General features: G+C 43.1%; 1 protein-coding gene across 2 annotated transcripts; it reads left to right on the forward strand.

Moving 5' to 3' along the window:
• Positions 1 to 200: 200 nt before the first annotated feature.
• Positions 201 to 9,950, forward strand: EEF1AKMT1 (EEF1A lysine methyltransferase 1). 2 transcript variants are annotated; one of them, XM_086613399.1, is made up of 5 exons: positions 201 to 218; positions 6,097 to 6,250; positions 7,137 to 7,219; positions 7,855 to 8,135; positions 8,765 to 9,950. In XM_086613399.1, exons 2-5 carry the CDS (start codon positions 6,101 to 6,103, stop codon positions 8,890 to 8,892), a joined length of 642 nt encoding a protein of 213 aa, XP_086469525.1. In that variant the 5' UTR covers positions 201 to 218; positions 6,097 to 6,100; the 3' UTR covers positions 8,893 to 9,950. The 2 variants fall into 2 exon arrangements, with proteins under 2 accessions (XP_086469525.1, XP_009980460.1); XM_009982158.2 differs by lacking the exon at positions 201 to 218 and having other exon boundaries at positions 6,089 to 6,250.
• Positions 9,951 to 14,710: the final 4,760 nt, after the last annotated feature.

Consider the following 14,710-nt stretch of genomic DNA (forward strand, 5'->3'; position numbering starts at 1 on the left):
CCGGCCCGGCCCCGCCCCGCCCCTGGCGCCAATGGCGGCCGCTCCAGCCAATGGCGGAGCAGCCGCTGGGGTGGCCGCCCCGCCCCTCCCCGCTCCGCCCCGCCCCGCCCCGCCCCGCCCGGCCGGAGTGCCCAGCAGGGGGCGCGCGCCCCTTGGCCGGCACCGCTGCGCGCGCGGCGCTGGGAGAGGTCCGCGTGCGCGGAGGGATCCGGCGGGCGGTGAGTGGCGCTCCGCGGCGCGCTCGGCTCGGGGAGTGCGGCGGAGGTAGGGGAGCCCGCGTGCTCGTCCGCCCGCCTTGCGTCGCCGTGAGGGCGGCCGGCGCTCCCCTCTGTGGGCGGCGGGGCCGGGCCCTGCTCTGTCCCCGGCCCGAGTCTCCCGCCGCGGAGGGGCCGCGCCGGGTGCGCGCGAGTGGCGTTCGCGGGCAGGGCAGCCCCCCGCAGTCGGGCGGCCGTCAGTGCCCCGGGCCTGAGCGGGGGGCGGGCGGGCGGGCGCTGCGGGGGCGCGCCGCTCTCCGCTCGTACGGCGCTGCTGGGGCGGCGGGCGGGAGGGTGGCTCCGGCAGCGCCGGGGTAGCGCGGAGCCCCCTGCGCGCCCGCCGTGCGCGGCTCCTGCTGCTCCGGGGCAGGCGGCGGGCGCGGAGCGGGCCGGCGGGCGCCGTGGTCGCGCTTTGCGGGGCAGCCCTCGCAGCAGGAGAGGCGCGGGGTTCTGTTCGTGCAGCAGCGGGCGCTCACAGCAGTTACATACGAGAGGGAATGGGGAAAAAGGGCCGCCTGCAGAAACTGTCAGCGTTACAGCGGTTCCGAGTCCAGCCTGCTTGCCCTCTCTGGCTGTGCTTACTAAAACAGATGAGAGTTGAGCTAGAACACATCATGCTTTCCTTCTCCTGCAAGTAGCCACCTGGCCTCCAGACCTTACTTTTTGAATTGAGTGCAGTTTCAGCATATTTAGTAATCCTCTTGAGTGTTCCTCTTCTGTAAACTTTTCTGCATCACTTTGAAGCACTGTCAGATTTCATCACCGACAGGGATTCTGTAGCTCAGCAACACCTTGTGTCAAGAACCAGCTCCTGATATTTTTTTGAACCAGGCTCCTGCAGCCCACACTTGTTGCCTTCTAGTTCTTGCCTTGGAGAACACTAGTTGACAACATGTGGAGTGGTGTGGAGAGTGTTTAAGGGCTCAACCATTTGCCTTCTCTTCTGATGCACAGTTTGCATCACGTGAAGGTAGTAACCATATTCACAGCAAGAAGGGGTAGTTATTTGTAAAATAAAACTTCTTGCCAAGGGATGTTATAGGTTAAAAATCTTTAGGTGAATTTAAGGGATACCGGACAAGTGCCTCTAAGAGAACTGCGTTCACAGAATAAATTATTTTAGATTCAAAGCCAACTCCCTTAGTGGAAAATGGTTAAAATCTGGGAGAGTATGGAGTGGGGAAATATCACATACATTTGCCTTATCTTGCTCCTTGAGAAAGCTGCCTTTGGCCACCTTCAAGAACGACCAGTATCAGCCCTTCAGGACAGAAGGATGACTAGTGTCAGCCCTTGATCTGAACTAGCACAGCTCTTCTCTTCAACCATTTGCCATAGATGCTAACAAAAAGCTCTCCAGACACAATCCTGAAATTGAGCTGCTCTTAGATCCATGGCAGGTGAGCTGCTTCTGGTCCACAAATCCTGCCTTGTCCCACTTTCCCTCCTGCACAAAACCATTAGTACATAAGAAATCCGCTTCAGGTTTGTGTGCAGGTTTTTCGGTTCTGCTTTTCTGACGTCCCTCGGCTTGGCTGTCCCTTTCAGAGGCTGTTCTGTTTCATGGCACCTGGGTCCCAAAAACTTGAGGTTTTGAGTTTTTTGCAGGGGAAAAAGCTGACTGCCTGTGCCTGAGGATGACTTCTAAGATGAAAAGTTTTGATTTGTATTAGAAGACTCTACAAAACAGATGTAGGTATGGCCTAGTGTTTTTCCGTTTCTTCTGGCTAGATCACACTAGTTAGCAGGACTTTTTTGTCTAAATTACTTCAGACTGATGTATTTCATACACTTCGTCCTGTCAGTCATTCCTATGAAAGTGCATTTGGCGATACTCCCAGTATTTTGTCAAATCATTGACAATCAACTCCTTTTAGGATTTAAACATCTGAAAAATTGTTTCCAATAGGAGAGATCCTTTCTCTGCCTGGGCTTTTACTATGGTTGGGACAGACTTGCTCAACATCTCTGTGTGGGTTAGTTTGGCCACTCTTCCCATCGTTGTCTGAAGACATGGGATTTGGATCCTTGTACGTGTTAAGGAGCCGAAGCTTGAGAAGAGTGCAGTACCTCCCTGATTTTAAGGTAGTAGGGCATGTGTCCAGCCTTTTAGTATCTTTCCAGTCCCTCACATTTGGACTTGTTCACCTCCAGGCAGGTGGTTGCAGCCCCTTCCAGGTGATTTTCATTACAGTTGCACACCATTGTTAAGCTTTTCTTGGTATGTGTTGCAGACACCATAGATGATGAGCTGTTTATCTCAAATACCAACCTAGGTAGCTTGGGAAGAATACAGACAACTATATCTAACTCCGTTTCATGTGATCTGTCTTTAAATCCAAGTTACTCTAGAATAAAATACTTTATGAAGTTGCACGTGTGCTTTTTATATTCTTGATAAAAGGTCTAAGGCGCTAATGCCATCCTCTTCCTCCCCGCTCCCAGCGATGAACAGGGTGACTTTGCAGTTGTAATTCCTATTTCTTGGCCTTTCAGTAGTCTTTCCCCTTCAGCTAAGGGACATTTTATTACAATGAGATGACACCTTTAGGGTACCATAAAAGAACGAGCATTGGAAACTGGCAAAGCAGCAACGTGCCCTTCTGCTTGTACGCTTTCCAAATGGTGTTTCCAAGTTGTGTGGGCATTTGGGGTGGCCTGACTTACAGACATGAGTTAGGTTGACACTACCTCTTTGGCAGAGAAACGTTAGCCAGTTGTCTTCGGTGCAATCTATTGGTAAAAGCTCTGAAGAAGCAGTTGTGTACTTTACAACGAGAGTGTTTTTTGAGGTGGCTTTGTAAATATGGATCCCACCTCCTGCCTGCTTTCCCCCACAGAAGAGGCACTTCCTCTTCTGTAGTGCTGTGGATCTACAAGGATCTGACTTCTGGAGCACGCTACGTTTTCTGTCTCTGTGGGGTAAGCAATGGTGCAAGGGCACATGGGGCACTTAACCTCAGCTGACCTGGCGACTGCAGGTTTCCAAACGTCTCTGGACAGGGGTACGCAGTTACATTTGGTCATAGAAGCTGCATTCTACCTCAAAGACTGCTGGTTTCCAGATGATCATGGCTTCAAAATTACCGGTGGGCCAAATGTACAGGGGACTAAAGACTGTAGGAATTTTTGAGTGAGTTAATTTTTCCATAGTCTACCTTCTAACTTGGGACGGGGAGTTTCTTCACTTTAGAATTTAGATATATAAAATTGGAGCTGGCAGCTCCGATCCATATACATGGCAGCTGGAGACTAATGTTAAATAGGTGCAGTATTCTTTTGTAGACAAAGCCTTGGAGTCTCCTGTGCTACTGTATTCACTTGGTATTACTGCTTTTCATTTATTTTTGGGGTTTTTTTTGAAGAGCTTCAGGGGCCTTAGGAGTTAACGGAGGTCAAAGGTGCCCTAAGCACCAGGGCACTGTGGGTTTCTTTGCTTCCTCCCATCCTCTCCCAAAACTTGCAGGGTTGTTCGTGGACTTGAGAGCAGTACAGAAGTATAGAGGGGCTTTCACACAGTACAACTTTCTCTCTTGAAGCCAAAGGAATTTACAAGTCTTGTTCACATAAACTCACTTACTTTAATATTCTGATGCAGTTCTTGAGCATGAAAATGTCTTCATGCTAATGACCTAAGTCCGTATATGTAGACAATATATGTATGTTCAGAAAAATATCTCGTATTTTGAAGATGTTCTTAATAGATGTATGTGATATTTCTGCCATGTGTTCTGAGTTACCTCTCCTTGCAGCCTCGCAGTTAATTACTGCTTGGTTCCAAAGGCTTTAATTTCCAAACTAAAAGGAAGACTATTAGAAAATCAACTAAAAAAATATTTATAGAAAAAAGATGTCTATGGCTGTATGCTTTTTTATCTGTTGAAACAGTGGGTAATGCTTCGTCAGGAATTTTATCTGTGAGGGTTTCATTTTATGGGCATGGATTTAGTCCTTGCAAATGCCTATATGGGCTCACTGAACATAAAACCAAAATCTCAGCTTTTGACTTAAGAACTGCAAGCTTGCATCTGTTTCAGCTTCTTACCGTCAAAGCGTAGATGTCTTCTTGCCGAGGGGATAATAGCAAACCACATTACTGCATGTGTGATGCTCTTAAAAAAGAAAGTTGTGAAGTGAAGAATGATTTTACACTTGTAACATCTGTCCTAGCGGAAAAAGTTCTTGTATGGGGCCTAAAAGGGATAGTATCATTGCGTAGTGTTAGAGCATTGTTACTAGAAACTATATTACCTGTGTGAACTTGCAGTCATTTTTGTAGTACAGACTTTAAATAATACATAATTTAATGATATAAATAATTTTAAAGCATTTATGTTTTATTCAACAAAAAACCAGGGACAAAATTAGGTAGCTGGACTCCCGAATTCTCCTCTTGCGTGAGGCTAATGGCATAGGTGGGTCTTTAGGCTCTGAATGATTCCCTAGTTGGCCAACCCAGCCTGAGGAGCCAGTAAGTCAATAAACGATACTCTGGAAAAGCCACGAGCTTTACTCTTATCACATGTAGGTGCGTAGTGTCGATGGAATGGCGGAGCAATTATTCTAGTGAATACTGATGAGTTATCCCACAGGGGCAGATGATGGTACCATTTTTCCAGCAAGTAGGGAGAAGCTGATTTTTAGGAAATGTCTTGAAAGCTCTGCAAGGTGGAAGAGTGGAAGAGGAGGAGATCACAAATTCTGGAGTTCTTGCTGTAATGCAGAGAACAGGGAGAAGAAAAACTGCGGGCAGCTATACTTCAGATTGTACTGAATTTTTGAAGCTGCACACAGTTCAGATGGCACACGGGTCTCTTGGTGACTTCTGCAGAAAGGCAGCGTGCGCCCATTTCCACGTTAAGTTAAAGTCACTGCTCCTGTGCTACTTCTTAGATCAGATGCAGACAAAATGGTTTTCTTGAGAGAAGAATCTTTCTGCAGTTTCCTCCAGTACTTTTCACATGCTGGGTTCCTGTCATCATCACCTTCGTTCCACGAGGTGGCACGGACCCTTCTGGGAAGGACACCAATGCTTCGGCTTTCCCTCTGGGCAGATACTGCTTAGTTGTCTGGGATGAGCAGGGATAAGTGATGCTGTGCAGCGTAACCCTGTTCAAGAGTTTTTGGAAAATGGCTGTACTTTTCTGTTAGTAGATACCATGTCTTTTTGATACCAGTTATGTCCATGTTCTTACACACAAAATACACAAATTTTCGGTCAAGTAGCGTTATCTTAGGAAAACATCTTTAATTTCTTGCCTGCTTTTGTCTGTAGGAGGTTTCTGGCATTCAGAGGAATCTTTTTATGGTGTGGATGTAAAAGCCAAGTGATGCTGATCCTAGAATACTAGTTACTTCATTTTCAGTCAGAACTGTGTGACGTCTGAACACGGGAAGGAATGACCAGTAGCTATTGTTATTTCTGGGAGGGAAGGGAATAATTGCTATAGGATTTGCTAAATCCACTAAAGCTTTTTTTTTTTTTCCCCTGCAAGCTGATACAAAAAAAGGTGTACGGATTCAGGAAATCAAGAACTGTAGTGACAACTTCCCTGTAAGAATAAAAGCCAAATCTGTGTTGTATAGAAAGGGAAGTGTCGCTGCTGTTCCTGAATTCTCTGGAGACATGTTATTTCCAATCTGCCTCTCACTGGTTTAAGAGCTCCTGAGTACAGGGAATATGTTTTCTCTGGTTAGGAGGTTTTCCTAGTTAGCTGTTAAGACTAAATCTGCATTGTCAGTGGAGATTGTTTTACTTCAGGAGACTATACTGTTATTGAAAGTATTCACCATTGAAAAGGGTTAATTTCATTAACTTTCTTTTTCGCTGATGGATGTCTAGAAAAATGGATGATGATGATGATGACATTCCCCAGCTTTCATCCCATACGTTGGCTGCCCTCCAGGAGTTCTATTTGGAACAGCAGCAGAGAGAGGGCATGAAGACCTCCCAAGGGTTTAATCAATATTCCATTGGCTCAATAGAAGAAGACTGGGTAAGAAACTATAAACTTCAGTGAATGAGGCACAGTTAGAGGAGTAGCCCTTACCAAGTTTCTTTTGTGGATGGATAATGAAATGAAATTAAAAAGAGGAACACTCAAGATGTTCCTAGAGTAGCAAAATCAAATTATTCGTGGACACGAACACTGTAAGGGTATTTGCTTTAATATTAAATCTGGGTATAGTTGTCTGTTCTACATATGTGGGGGGGGTACAAACTGAAATTACATGGGGAGGGACTAAAGCTGCCAACAGAAGCATCTGTCCCTTCTGGAAATTTTAATTCCAGCCTGGCATATGAAGGTAGTGAAGATTCTTCCCTGAATTTGAGACACACACAGTGTAACAAGATCAAGTGATCTTTCCTTTCACATCATATTTCTTTCTGTGTTTTATTTCTTCAGTTTTGTGGATGGCTACTTTGCTGCTTTTTTTTCTTCTGACAGACTGTTTTTGGTTTGTCTCTGGGTTGTTTTTTTGTTGATTTTTTTTTTTACACTTCCTTTTTCTGATCTCTTCTGATTTAGTGCTTTTATCCTTTATTTCCTTCTATCCTGTCACTTTTCAAGTTCCTTTTTCCTCTTCTGCTGAAATAACTCAATGTAAGAGCACATAAATATTGTGCATCTGCACATTGGGTTTGAACTAACCTTGTCAGTGGTTTTGCATTACTTGGTTTTCCTGATACTGCAGTAAATGCTTTGGAAACACAGTGTAAGCCACTGTCAGGAAAATAATCACCTTTCCAGCTTTACAGTTTATGAACTGAGAAGTTGCTATGGACTTTGGTTTTCTTCAAGTGTGACTCACCACACCTAACTGTACATAGCACAGTCAGAGGATCTGATGTTGTGTGTAATTGCGTGTTCTTTTTCTCAGCAACTGAGCCAGTTTTGGTACAGCGATGAAACTGCATCGTGCCTGGCTAATGAAGCAGTTGTGGCAGCTGGAAAAGGTGGCAGGTAAGTTTTAATAATTATGTTGTAGGTTTAACATGTCTTTTCTGTGAATATTTCATTTCTACTATGTAGATAGAGCATGCAGTTTAATTCATTACTCATTGTACTTTTGAGATATTGCAGAAATGCTTTGCTGTTATTTATTTAATTAATAATTCATACTGATCTTACCATTTAGCATTTCACCGAATGTTCTAGGCTGTGCCTTGTAAAAGTTTACTATGAATATTTTTCTTTTTTGAGAAATACAAAGAGCTCCAGAGCATATTCATGACTTGTAATTCTTTTCTCTGTTTGCGTACTATGTTTCTGTAGAACAGATGGAAAAACTTGGTTTTCTTCCTATTTCTGTAAGGAGTCATTTTTAATTTTATGTTTTCAAGTGTATTTCCTTGCTATTTTTCTGTAGTTAAAGCTTGAGGTCTTTGTGCAGCACAGAGGTGGAACAGGTAATGGCTTTAATACTTAAAATTGTGTTATTAAAGAAATTATTTGTTAGAATGGAGGAAGAATAGCTTACATTTTGGGGACTAATGTTTAAAATCTTTTCCCAAAGCAGCCCTGAGGACTGCTGTAGGGGGTTTATTGTTGTTGTTTGCCTTTTATGTTAATATTCTAAGTTATTTCCTCTTTTTCAGGATAGCATGTGTTAGTGCACCGAGTGTGTACCAGAAACTGAAAGAAAAGGATGGTAAAGATTTTTCAGTGTGTATACTGGAGTACGACAGAAGGTTTTCTGTATATGGAGAAGAATTTATCTTCTATGATTACAACCACCCTTTGAACTTACCTGAAAATCTCCTGCCACACAGTTTTGACATCGTAATAGCAGATCCACCCTATCTGTCTGAGGAATGTCTTCAAAAAACTGCGGAAACCATCAAATACTTAACAAAAGGAAAGATTCTGCTTTGCACAGGTATAATTAATAAAAATACTAGGTCACCATTAAGCATCTTTTTCTCTCTCAAAAGACAAACTTACTCAAGTGAGAAAAATACTAATTCAGTAATACTAATTTATCATTAATTCAAGAGGGAGTAAGTATCCTAAGTTTTTTATTGGAATTTTTTTCCCTAAAATGGATAGGTGGTCCTTCCGTTTACAAAGTTTGAGAAATACTGCTCAAGGGAGTCATTTCTCAGTGTGTAGCCGTAAATATCGCACGGCAGTTTATTTAAGTGGAAGGGTATGTGTAATCTGTCTGCATTTCCCATGGCTCCCTACCATATAATTTCTTTGGCGTATAGCAAGAAGATTGAGTTCAAGTTTCTGTTTTCTATAGAAGGGGCACTCATCTTACCCTCTGCCTGTTTTTATGAAACTTCTTGGACATCCATTTCCTTGGGGCATCTTCCATTCTTTCAGATTTATTTTAAGTTTCCCAGTAGATTCAGTTGTTAAAGAGGGCTGACAGCGTGGCTGCTTTAAGCCTTGCTTCCTTAAAAAAAGCAGGGCTTATGTATATGCATTTGGGAGGAGCTATTAAAAAAGCCCAAACGTTCTATTACTGTTTGCCTCATCAAATACCAATTATTTTTGCTGCAGGTGCAATCATGGAGGAGCAGGCAGCGAAGCATCTTGGTGTGAAGATATGCAAGTTTATTCCAAAACACTCACGAAATTTAGCCAATGAATTTCGATGTTACGTGAACTATGCTTCTGGACTGGACTGATTCTCATAAGATGATCTACAGCTTTCTCAGTCAAGCTCCTTTCTGGTTTTTATCAGTGACTCCACATTTCTCAATGCTGAAATATTCAGCTCCAAGTACTGTTTTCTGGGCTTACTTTAATCAATACAGTGTGATAGCCTCTCTCTTTTAAATGTGTAAGCATTTACAGTTACTGTGTTTTGTATCTTACCTATTAGGTAAATGGGGACCAAACAATGCAGGTGCTGGATAATGGGAACTCCCCTGTCAGAGTTTCATTCCAACTGGTAGTTTTTATGATGCAAGGACTCTTCAGTGACCTCTCTGAAGTGATTTTAGCTGGTTGGCTTATAACAACATATATGTGCTTGCCTCACAGGCATGAGAATCTTCATTGCCTCAGAACTGGTGATTTGGTAGCTAGAGGATGGTTGAAAGAGCACGAATAGTGGTCTCTTTTCAATCTTGAGAGATGCTTCCTTAGTAAAGGGATTGAAAGATGTTTGTTCTGAACATGTCATGTGTTTTCACGTTCATTATCCAGCAGGCTGATATTTTTATAAAAGATAACTAGAAGAGAAAACAGGTCTCCTTCTGCAGAGGCCTCTCCAGTTGCTTTTAATCATAATCAGAACTACCTACCAGTTGCCAAGTAAGATACAACCTACTATCCACTATTGTTGCCAGACTGCCTTTTTAAAAACTTGTGGTTGTTATTTCACCTTTTCTCTAATGCCTCGTCACAAGCCCAGACTTTCTTTTTGTAAAAGATAAGATCTATTTTGTTGTCACTTACCACCATGTGAAATTGTGTGTGTATGTATGCTGTACTACAGAAGTAAGTTGTTGAACATCTGTTTGCAGAAGTACAGTGCATTTATTTTGCAGTGCTTATGTGCTAGCGCAACAGAAAGTCGTGAGTTTTTAAACAACCACACAACTAGGCTGTTCTGTTTACGAGATAAGCTGGTCTCCAGAGTCGGTGTAAACCTGATGTCTCCTTGGAAAAAGTGCAATAAGGATTTCCCCATCAGAGAGCGCTTTACTTTCATTAAGAACCTATGCATTAGTCAGGCCAAATCACCTGCAACACGAAGTAGTTACTAAATAAAATTGCGACACACCAGCCAGTGCTTGCGTTAGTGCTTCAAACTGGGTCTGTGGGTTCTTGCTTTGAGTTGCTCTTACTGTTGGTTCTGAGATACTTCTGTAGTAATGCAACCCATACATGTTAGTCCCTTAAATCTTAAGTCATAATGGATCTGATTAAATGTAGTGCCTGCTTTTTAGCAGATTTCAATATCAAGCTAAAGGTGATTTACAGGTGTGACAGGTTTGTCGTTAGAAGAACAGTCCTTTCTTTCCAGTTGCCCAGTTTTAGCTTTGCCTCCTGTGTTCTACAGACAGCAGCAGAGCAGTAGAATAGAAGCATCTTAGAAATTGTTGAATCTTACGAGGCCACTGAGGTATATAACATAATGTATTGAATAAACTCCCACTGTTTGTAATAGACAAATTTTATATACAAGGTTTACGCTATATTTCAATCAATTTCAATCAAAATAGGTCATGCATTAGAAAAACTTTGGGACAGTAGAGATTTTTGGTAACTGGAAATTTTTAAAGCCAGTTTTGACTATCCTTTTGACTACACTACCAATGTATTTTTGGGTGAAAGCTGGTTTATAAGTTTTAAGGCACTTAACAGTTTTATCAGCTGTAAATACACTGTATGAAGCATAAATACTTGTCTTTGTATGCCATATTTATATACCGGGATTGTGTAAAAGGCTAATATAAATGCTGCATCTACAAAATGAAGCACCCAAAATGAAGTATTAAGAAATTTATTTTGTGATGGGGATAAACCTAATTAAGCTTGTGAGACAAGACTGTTAGTAAGGTAGAGATGGTACTTATGTTTCTGTGCATTCCTGCTGTTTGGATGCAGATTTTCCCATCTGGTGGAGTAAACAAATGAGCAGAAATAACATCTATGGAATATAATCCTCTCTCAGTGCACAGAGAATCGTGCTTCCTGAGCTGGACACAACACTGATTCATAAGTACCCATTCAAGCCACTGTTGCTCTCCCCCATTTTCCGAGAGATCTGTTCACTTCCTAAGGCTTGTCCCTCCTCACATTTTGTATCTGCTGCTTCCTTCCCCCTCATACAGTGTTCCTGAGTTTCATGATTGCAGTTTTCTTTCTCTTTCACACACCTTGGTTTCTATCGGACTGGTAATAGGTACTGTCAAAACAAAAGTGCAGCAGAGGCAGAGCTCGCAGGGAGAACAGAGGCCGGGCTCTTCTGACAGCCTCTGTGAGCCCATGGCCAGTACAGTTTTGCCTTTCAAACCAGAAGCCATCCTTGCTGCTGAGCCCAATAAAGCCAGAATCCCCCCCTGAAAATGACTGGCCACAGGTGACATAGAGCTGGCTTTAGCTGTTTTCCAGGAGGCAATGCTGTAGCTTTTACATGGCCAGTTTCAAAATAAAGCAAACCAGAATGTTAAATGCACAGGAACTGGCACAAATCTATACTTCACAATTGTAAACCGTTTTATTTTTATTACCTCAACGTCTTGCACACTGAGCAGATGGAGACAATGAAGTAACTCCTGAAACTTTAACTATGTAGAGACTGCAAGTGGGACAGGTATGCTTGCCAGAAGTGATGATACTCTTCCCCCACCACCCACCTAAATTAGAACATGGTATCCAATACAATCTTCACCTATGTTGCTGCTTTGCTATTAATTCCTTCAGTTGTCTGCTTAATTTTAGTAAATGTCTGTTTTGGGAGTCTCCGTATCAGAATTAAAATGCAACTTTGCTAACCTCATCAGAAACCTTTCTAAAAAAAAAAATAAAAGTACAAGATTCAGTTGTACCGAGAAATTCAGTCCACCAAGAAAATAACTGCTGCTTCTCACACATAGGTCAGAGGCTTTGAAAAGCGGCTCTGTGAAGATGCACAGACAGGAAAACGAGGGTACACGTCGATCTTTGTGGATGCACTCAGCAGAGCAGCCCGCTGCACACTGGCTTCCCTCTTAAACGCCTGGTGAGCGCGGGCAGCCGCCCAAGCAGGGCTTGACTGGCGGCATTCACAGCCTCCATCAATGACAGGAGGTAAACTATTTTTGTCACACTTATTTCCAAGGAAGTAGCTGTGTTTCTGAGAAAGCTGCAAGTCACAAAAATTTGTAATGAATTTGTACTTTGTGCCATCGCTGTAACTTTAAGAAATATTATGTGACAGCAAAATCTTTTTTTTTCTGTAATAGGATTGTGAAAAAAACGTTCAGTGACAAGTAGTGATTGGCTTGCTTTATTGTGGATGTCTCATGGATTGATTTTCTATGGGAGCAAGGCTCTGGTGCAGCGTTCTCTCCATGCTGTTTTTCCAGTGGCATTTACGACTGCAGAAGCGTACGTGATGCAGCCTCTTGGCTGTGGCAATGGGCACCGTGCAGCCGCAGGACATCTCGGTACCCCGCGGTCGGTATGGATGTGGCACTCGGCAGAGGACACCTGGGGTCTTGTGCACAGGCTGATGGCTGTAGGTGGAAGAGAATATGCCACAGCTGCCTGCACCTCACCCTAGATGACAAACGGAGCATTTCTAGAAATGCTGTTGCATTAAGCCAAGGTACTGCTTTCACTAAGATCTGCATTTCCCTTTAAAAACGTTGCTCTCAGCTTGATGTTGCAGTGGGAGCCCATCTCTGTACCACACAATTGCCTTCATGCCTCCACCCGTGCCCCTCTGTACCAGAGCAAGTGGGAAACCCCTCTGGTGGTTGGTTTTGCTACTGTCCCTTGGGTACCTGCAGGGCACAGTGCTGGTGCTGTGCAGTGAGGTGGGAAATGGGCGGCTGGGTTCTGGTTGCAGAAGCCCCTCGTCAGCTGGTGTCAGAGCTGTGCTGCTGCTCAGGGTCTACTCGTGTTTTGCAGCCTCCTTCAATGGGAGCACAGCAAAAGCAAGAGGTAGCTCATGCTACTACTCAGCAAAACATGTAGGATTGACTAGATGTCCCTTTCGTGCCCTCATCCAGATATTTATGGTTGTTCCCTAATTCCAACGAGACTAATGGATGTCTACACTTTCTGAGCACATCATAGCCTTTTTTCCCCTTGCTGCTGGCAATTTCATGTTTACTTGCAGCTGTAGACCTCTGCCTATTCAGACCAACACCTCCAGGTAGGTACTGGTTAGTAAACCAAAACCAGCATCTCAGGCTTTTCTCGACCTTCCTGCATGATACGAATTTTCCAGTCTATCTTAAGTGATACTACAGAGAAGAAAATAATCTCTTTACCAAGGACATTGTTCTGTGTTTTGTGTCTCCTAATGCATTCCAGGGACAAGCACATTGAAGGAAAAGATTTTCCTGGCACAACAAAAATTTTCTCAAATCAGCCGCAGCTGCCAGATAGTTTCAGCTTTGAATTGTTTGCATTTATTGGGCCTGGAGTTGGTTCAATGAGGCATTTCATGTCTGCCTCGCGTCAACAGCTTGTGAGCCTTGAACCAACTCCAATGACCCCCTCTCCTCCCATGCAAATTAAAGGCAAGGCTGCAGCAGCTGTAGCCAGAGGGTTAGACGCTGGAACAAGCTGGAAAATGTCACCCTGCAGTTGAAGTGAAACCGATAAAAATCCATGATGCGATGATCCTTTTAAAAACTAAATTCCAAACAAACACAAACTACATAATACTCAACCTTTTCCACAAAAGTAATGTAGACAGCATTTATATACAGAAGGATATTTTGAAGGTTGACTAATGTTTGTGTAGCTAATAGTTCTTGATGTTAACAAACACTTGGTTACTAACAAATTATTATCAAACAGTTGCTCACGCTAAAACATAAACATAGCTTTTAAGAGACACCCAAGTCGAAAGCTGGATCAGGAAATTGGCCCAGCTAAAAACTCTGTGACAGAAGAGAGTGAGGATTAGAAAAGGAAAACGGGCTTCTGAGTAAGATAATAGGAGGTTGCCTGCAGCCGTAGGAAGCTTTCTGCACTTGTTGCAGCATGACAAGAAGGAGGTCGCCAACATACATAATCTATTGATCCATTGAGGTTTTGCAGTTCTCTAACACTTTCCTTTCAGTCATCCAATTCCTGAAGCTGTATGTAAGCTAAAGCATCTGTTTTTCTGGATTGGCAAAACCGATTGTGTTCCATTTACCTGATCTTAGCCTGCGACTCCCAGGAATTCCCAGAACATGCTCTAGTTACTTGAAAACCTCAAACTGACTCCATAATTTATGCCTGCAAGACAAGAGAATTGCAACAAAAAGTGAGATTTTTTTTTTTCTACACATTGTGCAAATAAATCCATATGCTCTACTAACTAATTTGTTGCAGACAAATTTGTATAACAGAAGTGTGTAGCTGTACAGATGAGTTTTGCTGGAGGACAGTGTTTAGCCAGAGCCCTTGGCTAAACACTGGTAACCCTTCTGGATATTTACTAAATGTTAAGAGCTGTGTGGTTTGAGACTTTTTTTGGTTGTTGTTGAGGTTTTTTACTGCCTTTTACTGTGAAGACTTTGCTTTCTACGCTGTTGAGTCTGAAGGCACAACTTCACTCTATCTGAAGTGTGTGTGTGGAGAAAAAAACCCACAATTTAACAGTGAGACTGTAAGGTTAGACTGCTGAAGCATTATCTAACGCAGTGTTTCTCCACTTTTGTGGGTCTGCTTCCCTTTGGAGCCCCTCTGTCTTTGATTACTATTTCCCTCTTCTCAGAGGGTGAGAAGTTCTTCCACACTAGGAGGAAGGAAAAGTGGAAGTAATTGCTGCAAGTACTTACAATCTCC

Source organism: Tauraco erythrolophus, chromosome 1, assembly GCF_009769465.1.
Source record: "Tauraco erythrolophus isolate bTauEry1 chromosome 1, bTauEry1.pri, whole genome shotgun sequence".
Classification (NCBI taxonomy): Eukaryota; Metazoa; Chordata; class Aves; order Musophagiformes; family Musophagidae; genus Tauraco; species Tauraco erythrolophus.

What these genes read in the sequence shown, in the direction of transcription:
- EEF1AKMT1 (XM_009982158.2), top strand. Translation starts at nt 6,089, where the DNA reads ATGTCTAGAAAAATGGATGATGATGATGATGACATTCCCCAGCTTTCA. An exon ending in GCTCAATAGAAGAAGACTGG is followed by an intron (nt 6,251 to 7,136) that starts GTAAGAAACTAT and finishes TCTTTTTCTCAG; the next exon opens with CAACTGAGCCAGTTTTGGTA. An exon ending in AAAGATTCTGCTTTGCACAG is followed by an intron (nt 8,136 to 8,764) that starts GTATAATTAATA and finishes TTTTTGCTGCAG; the next exon opens with GTGCAATCATGGAGGAGCAG.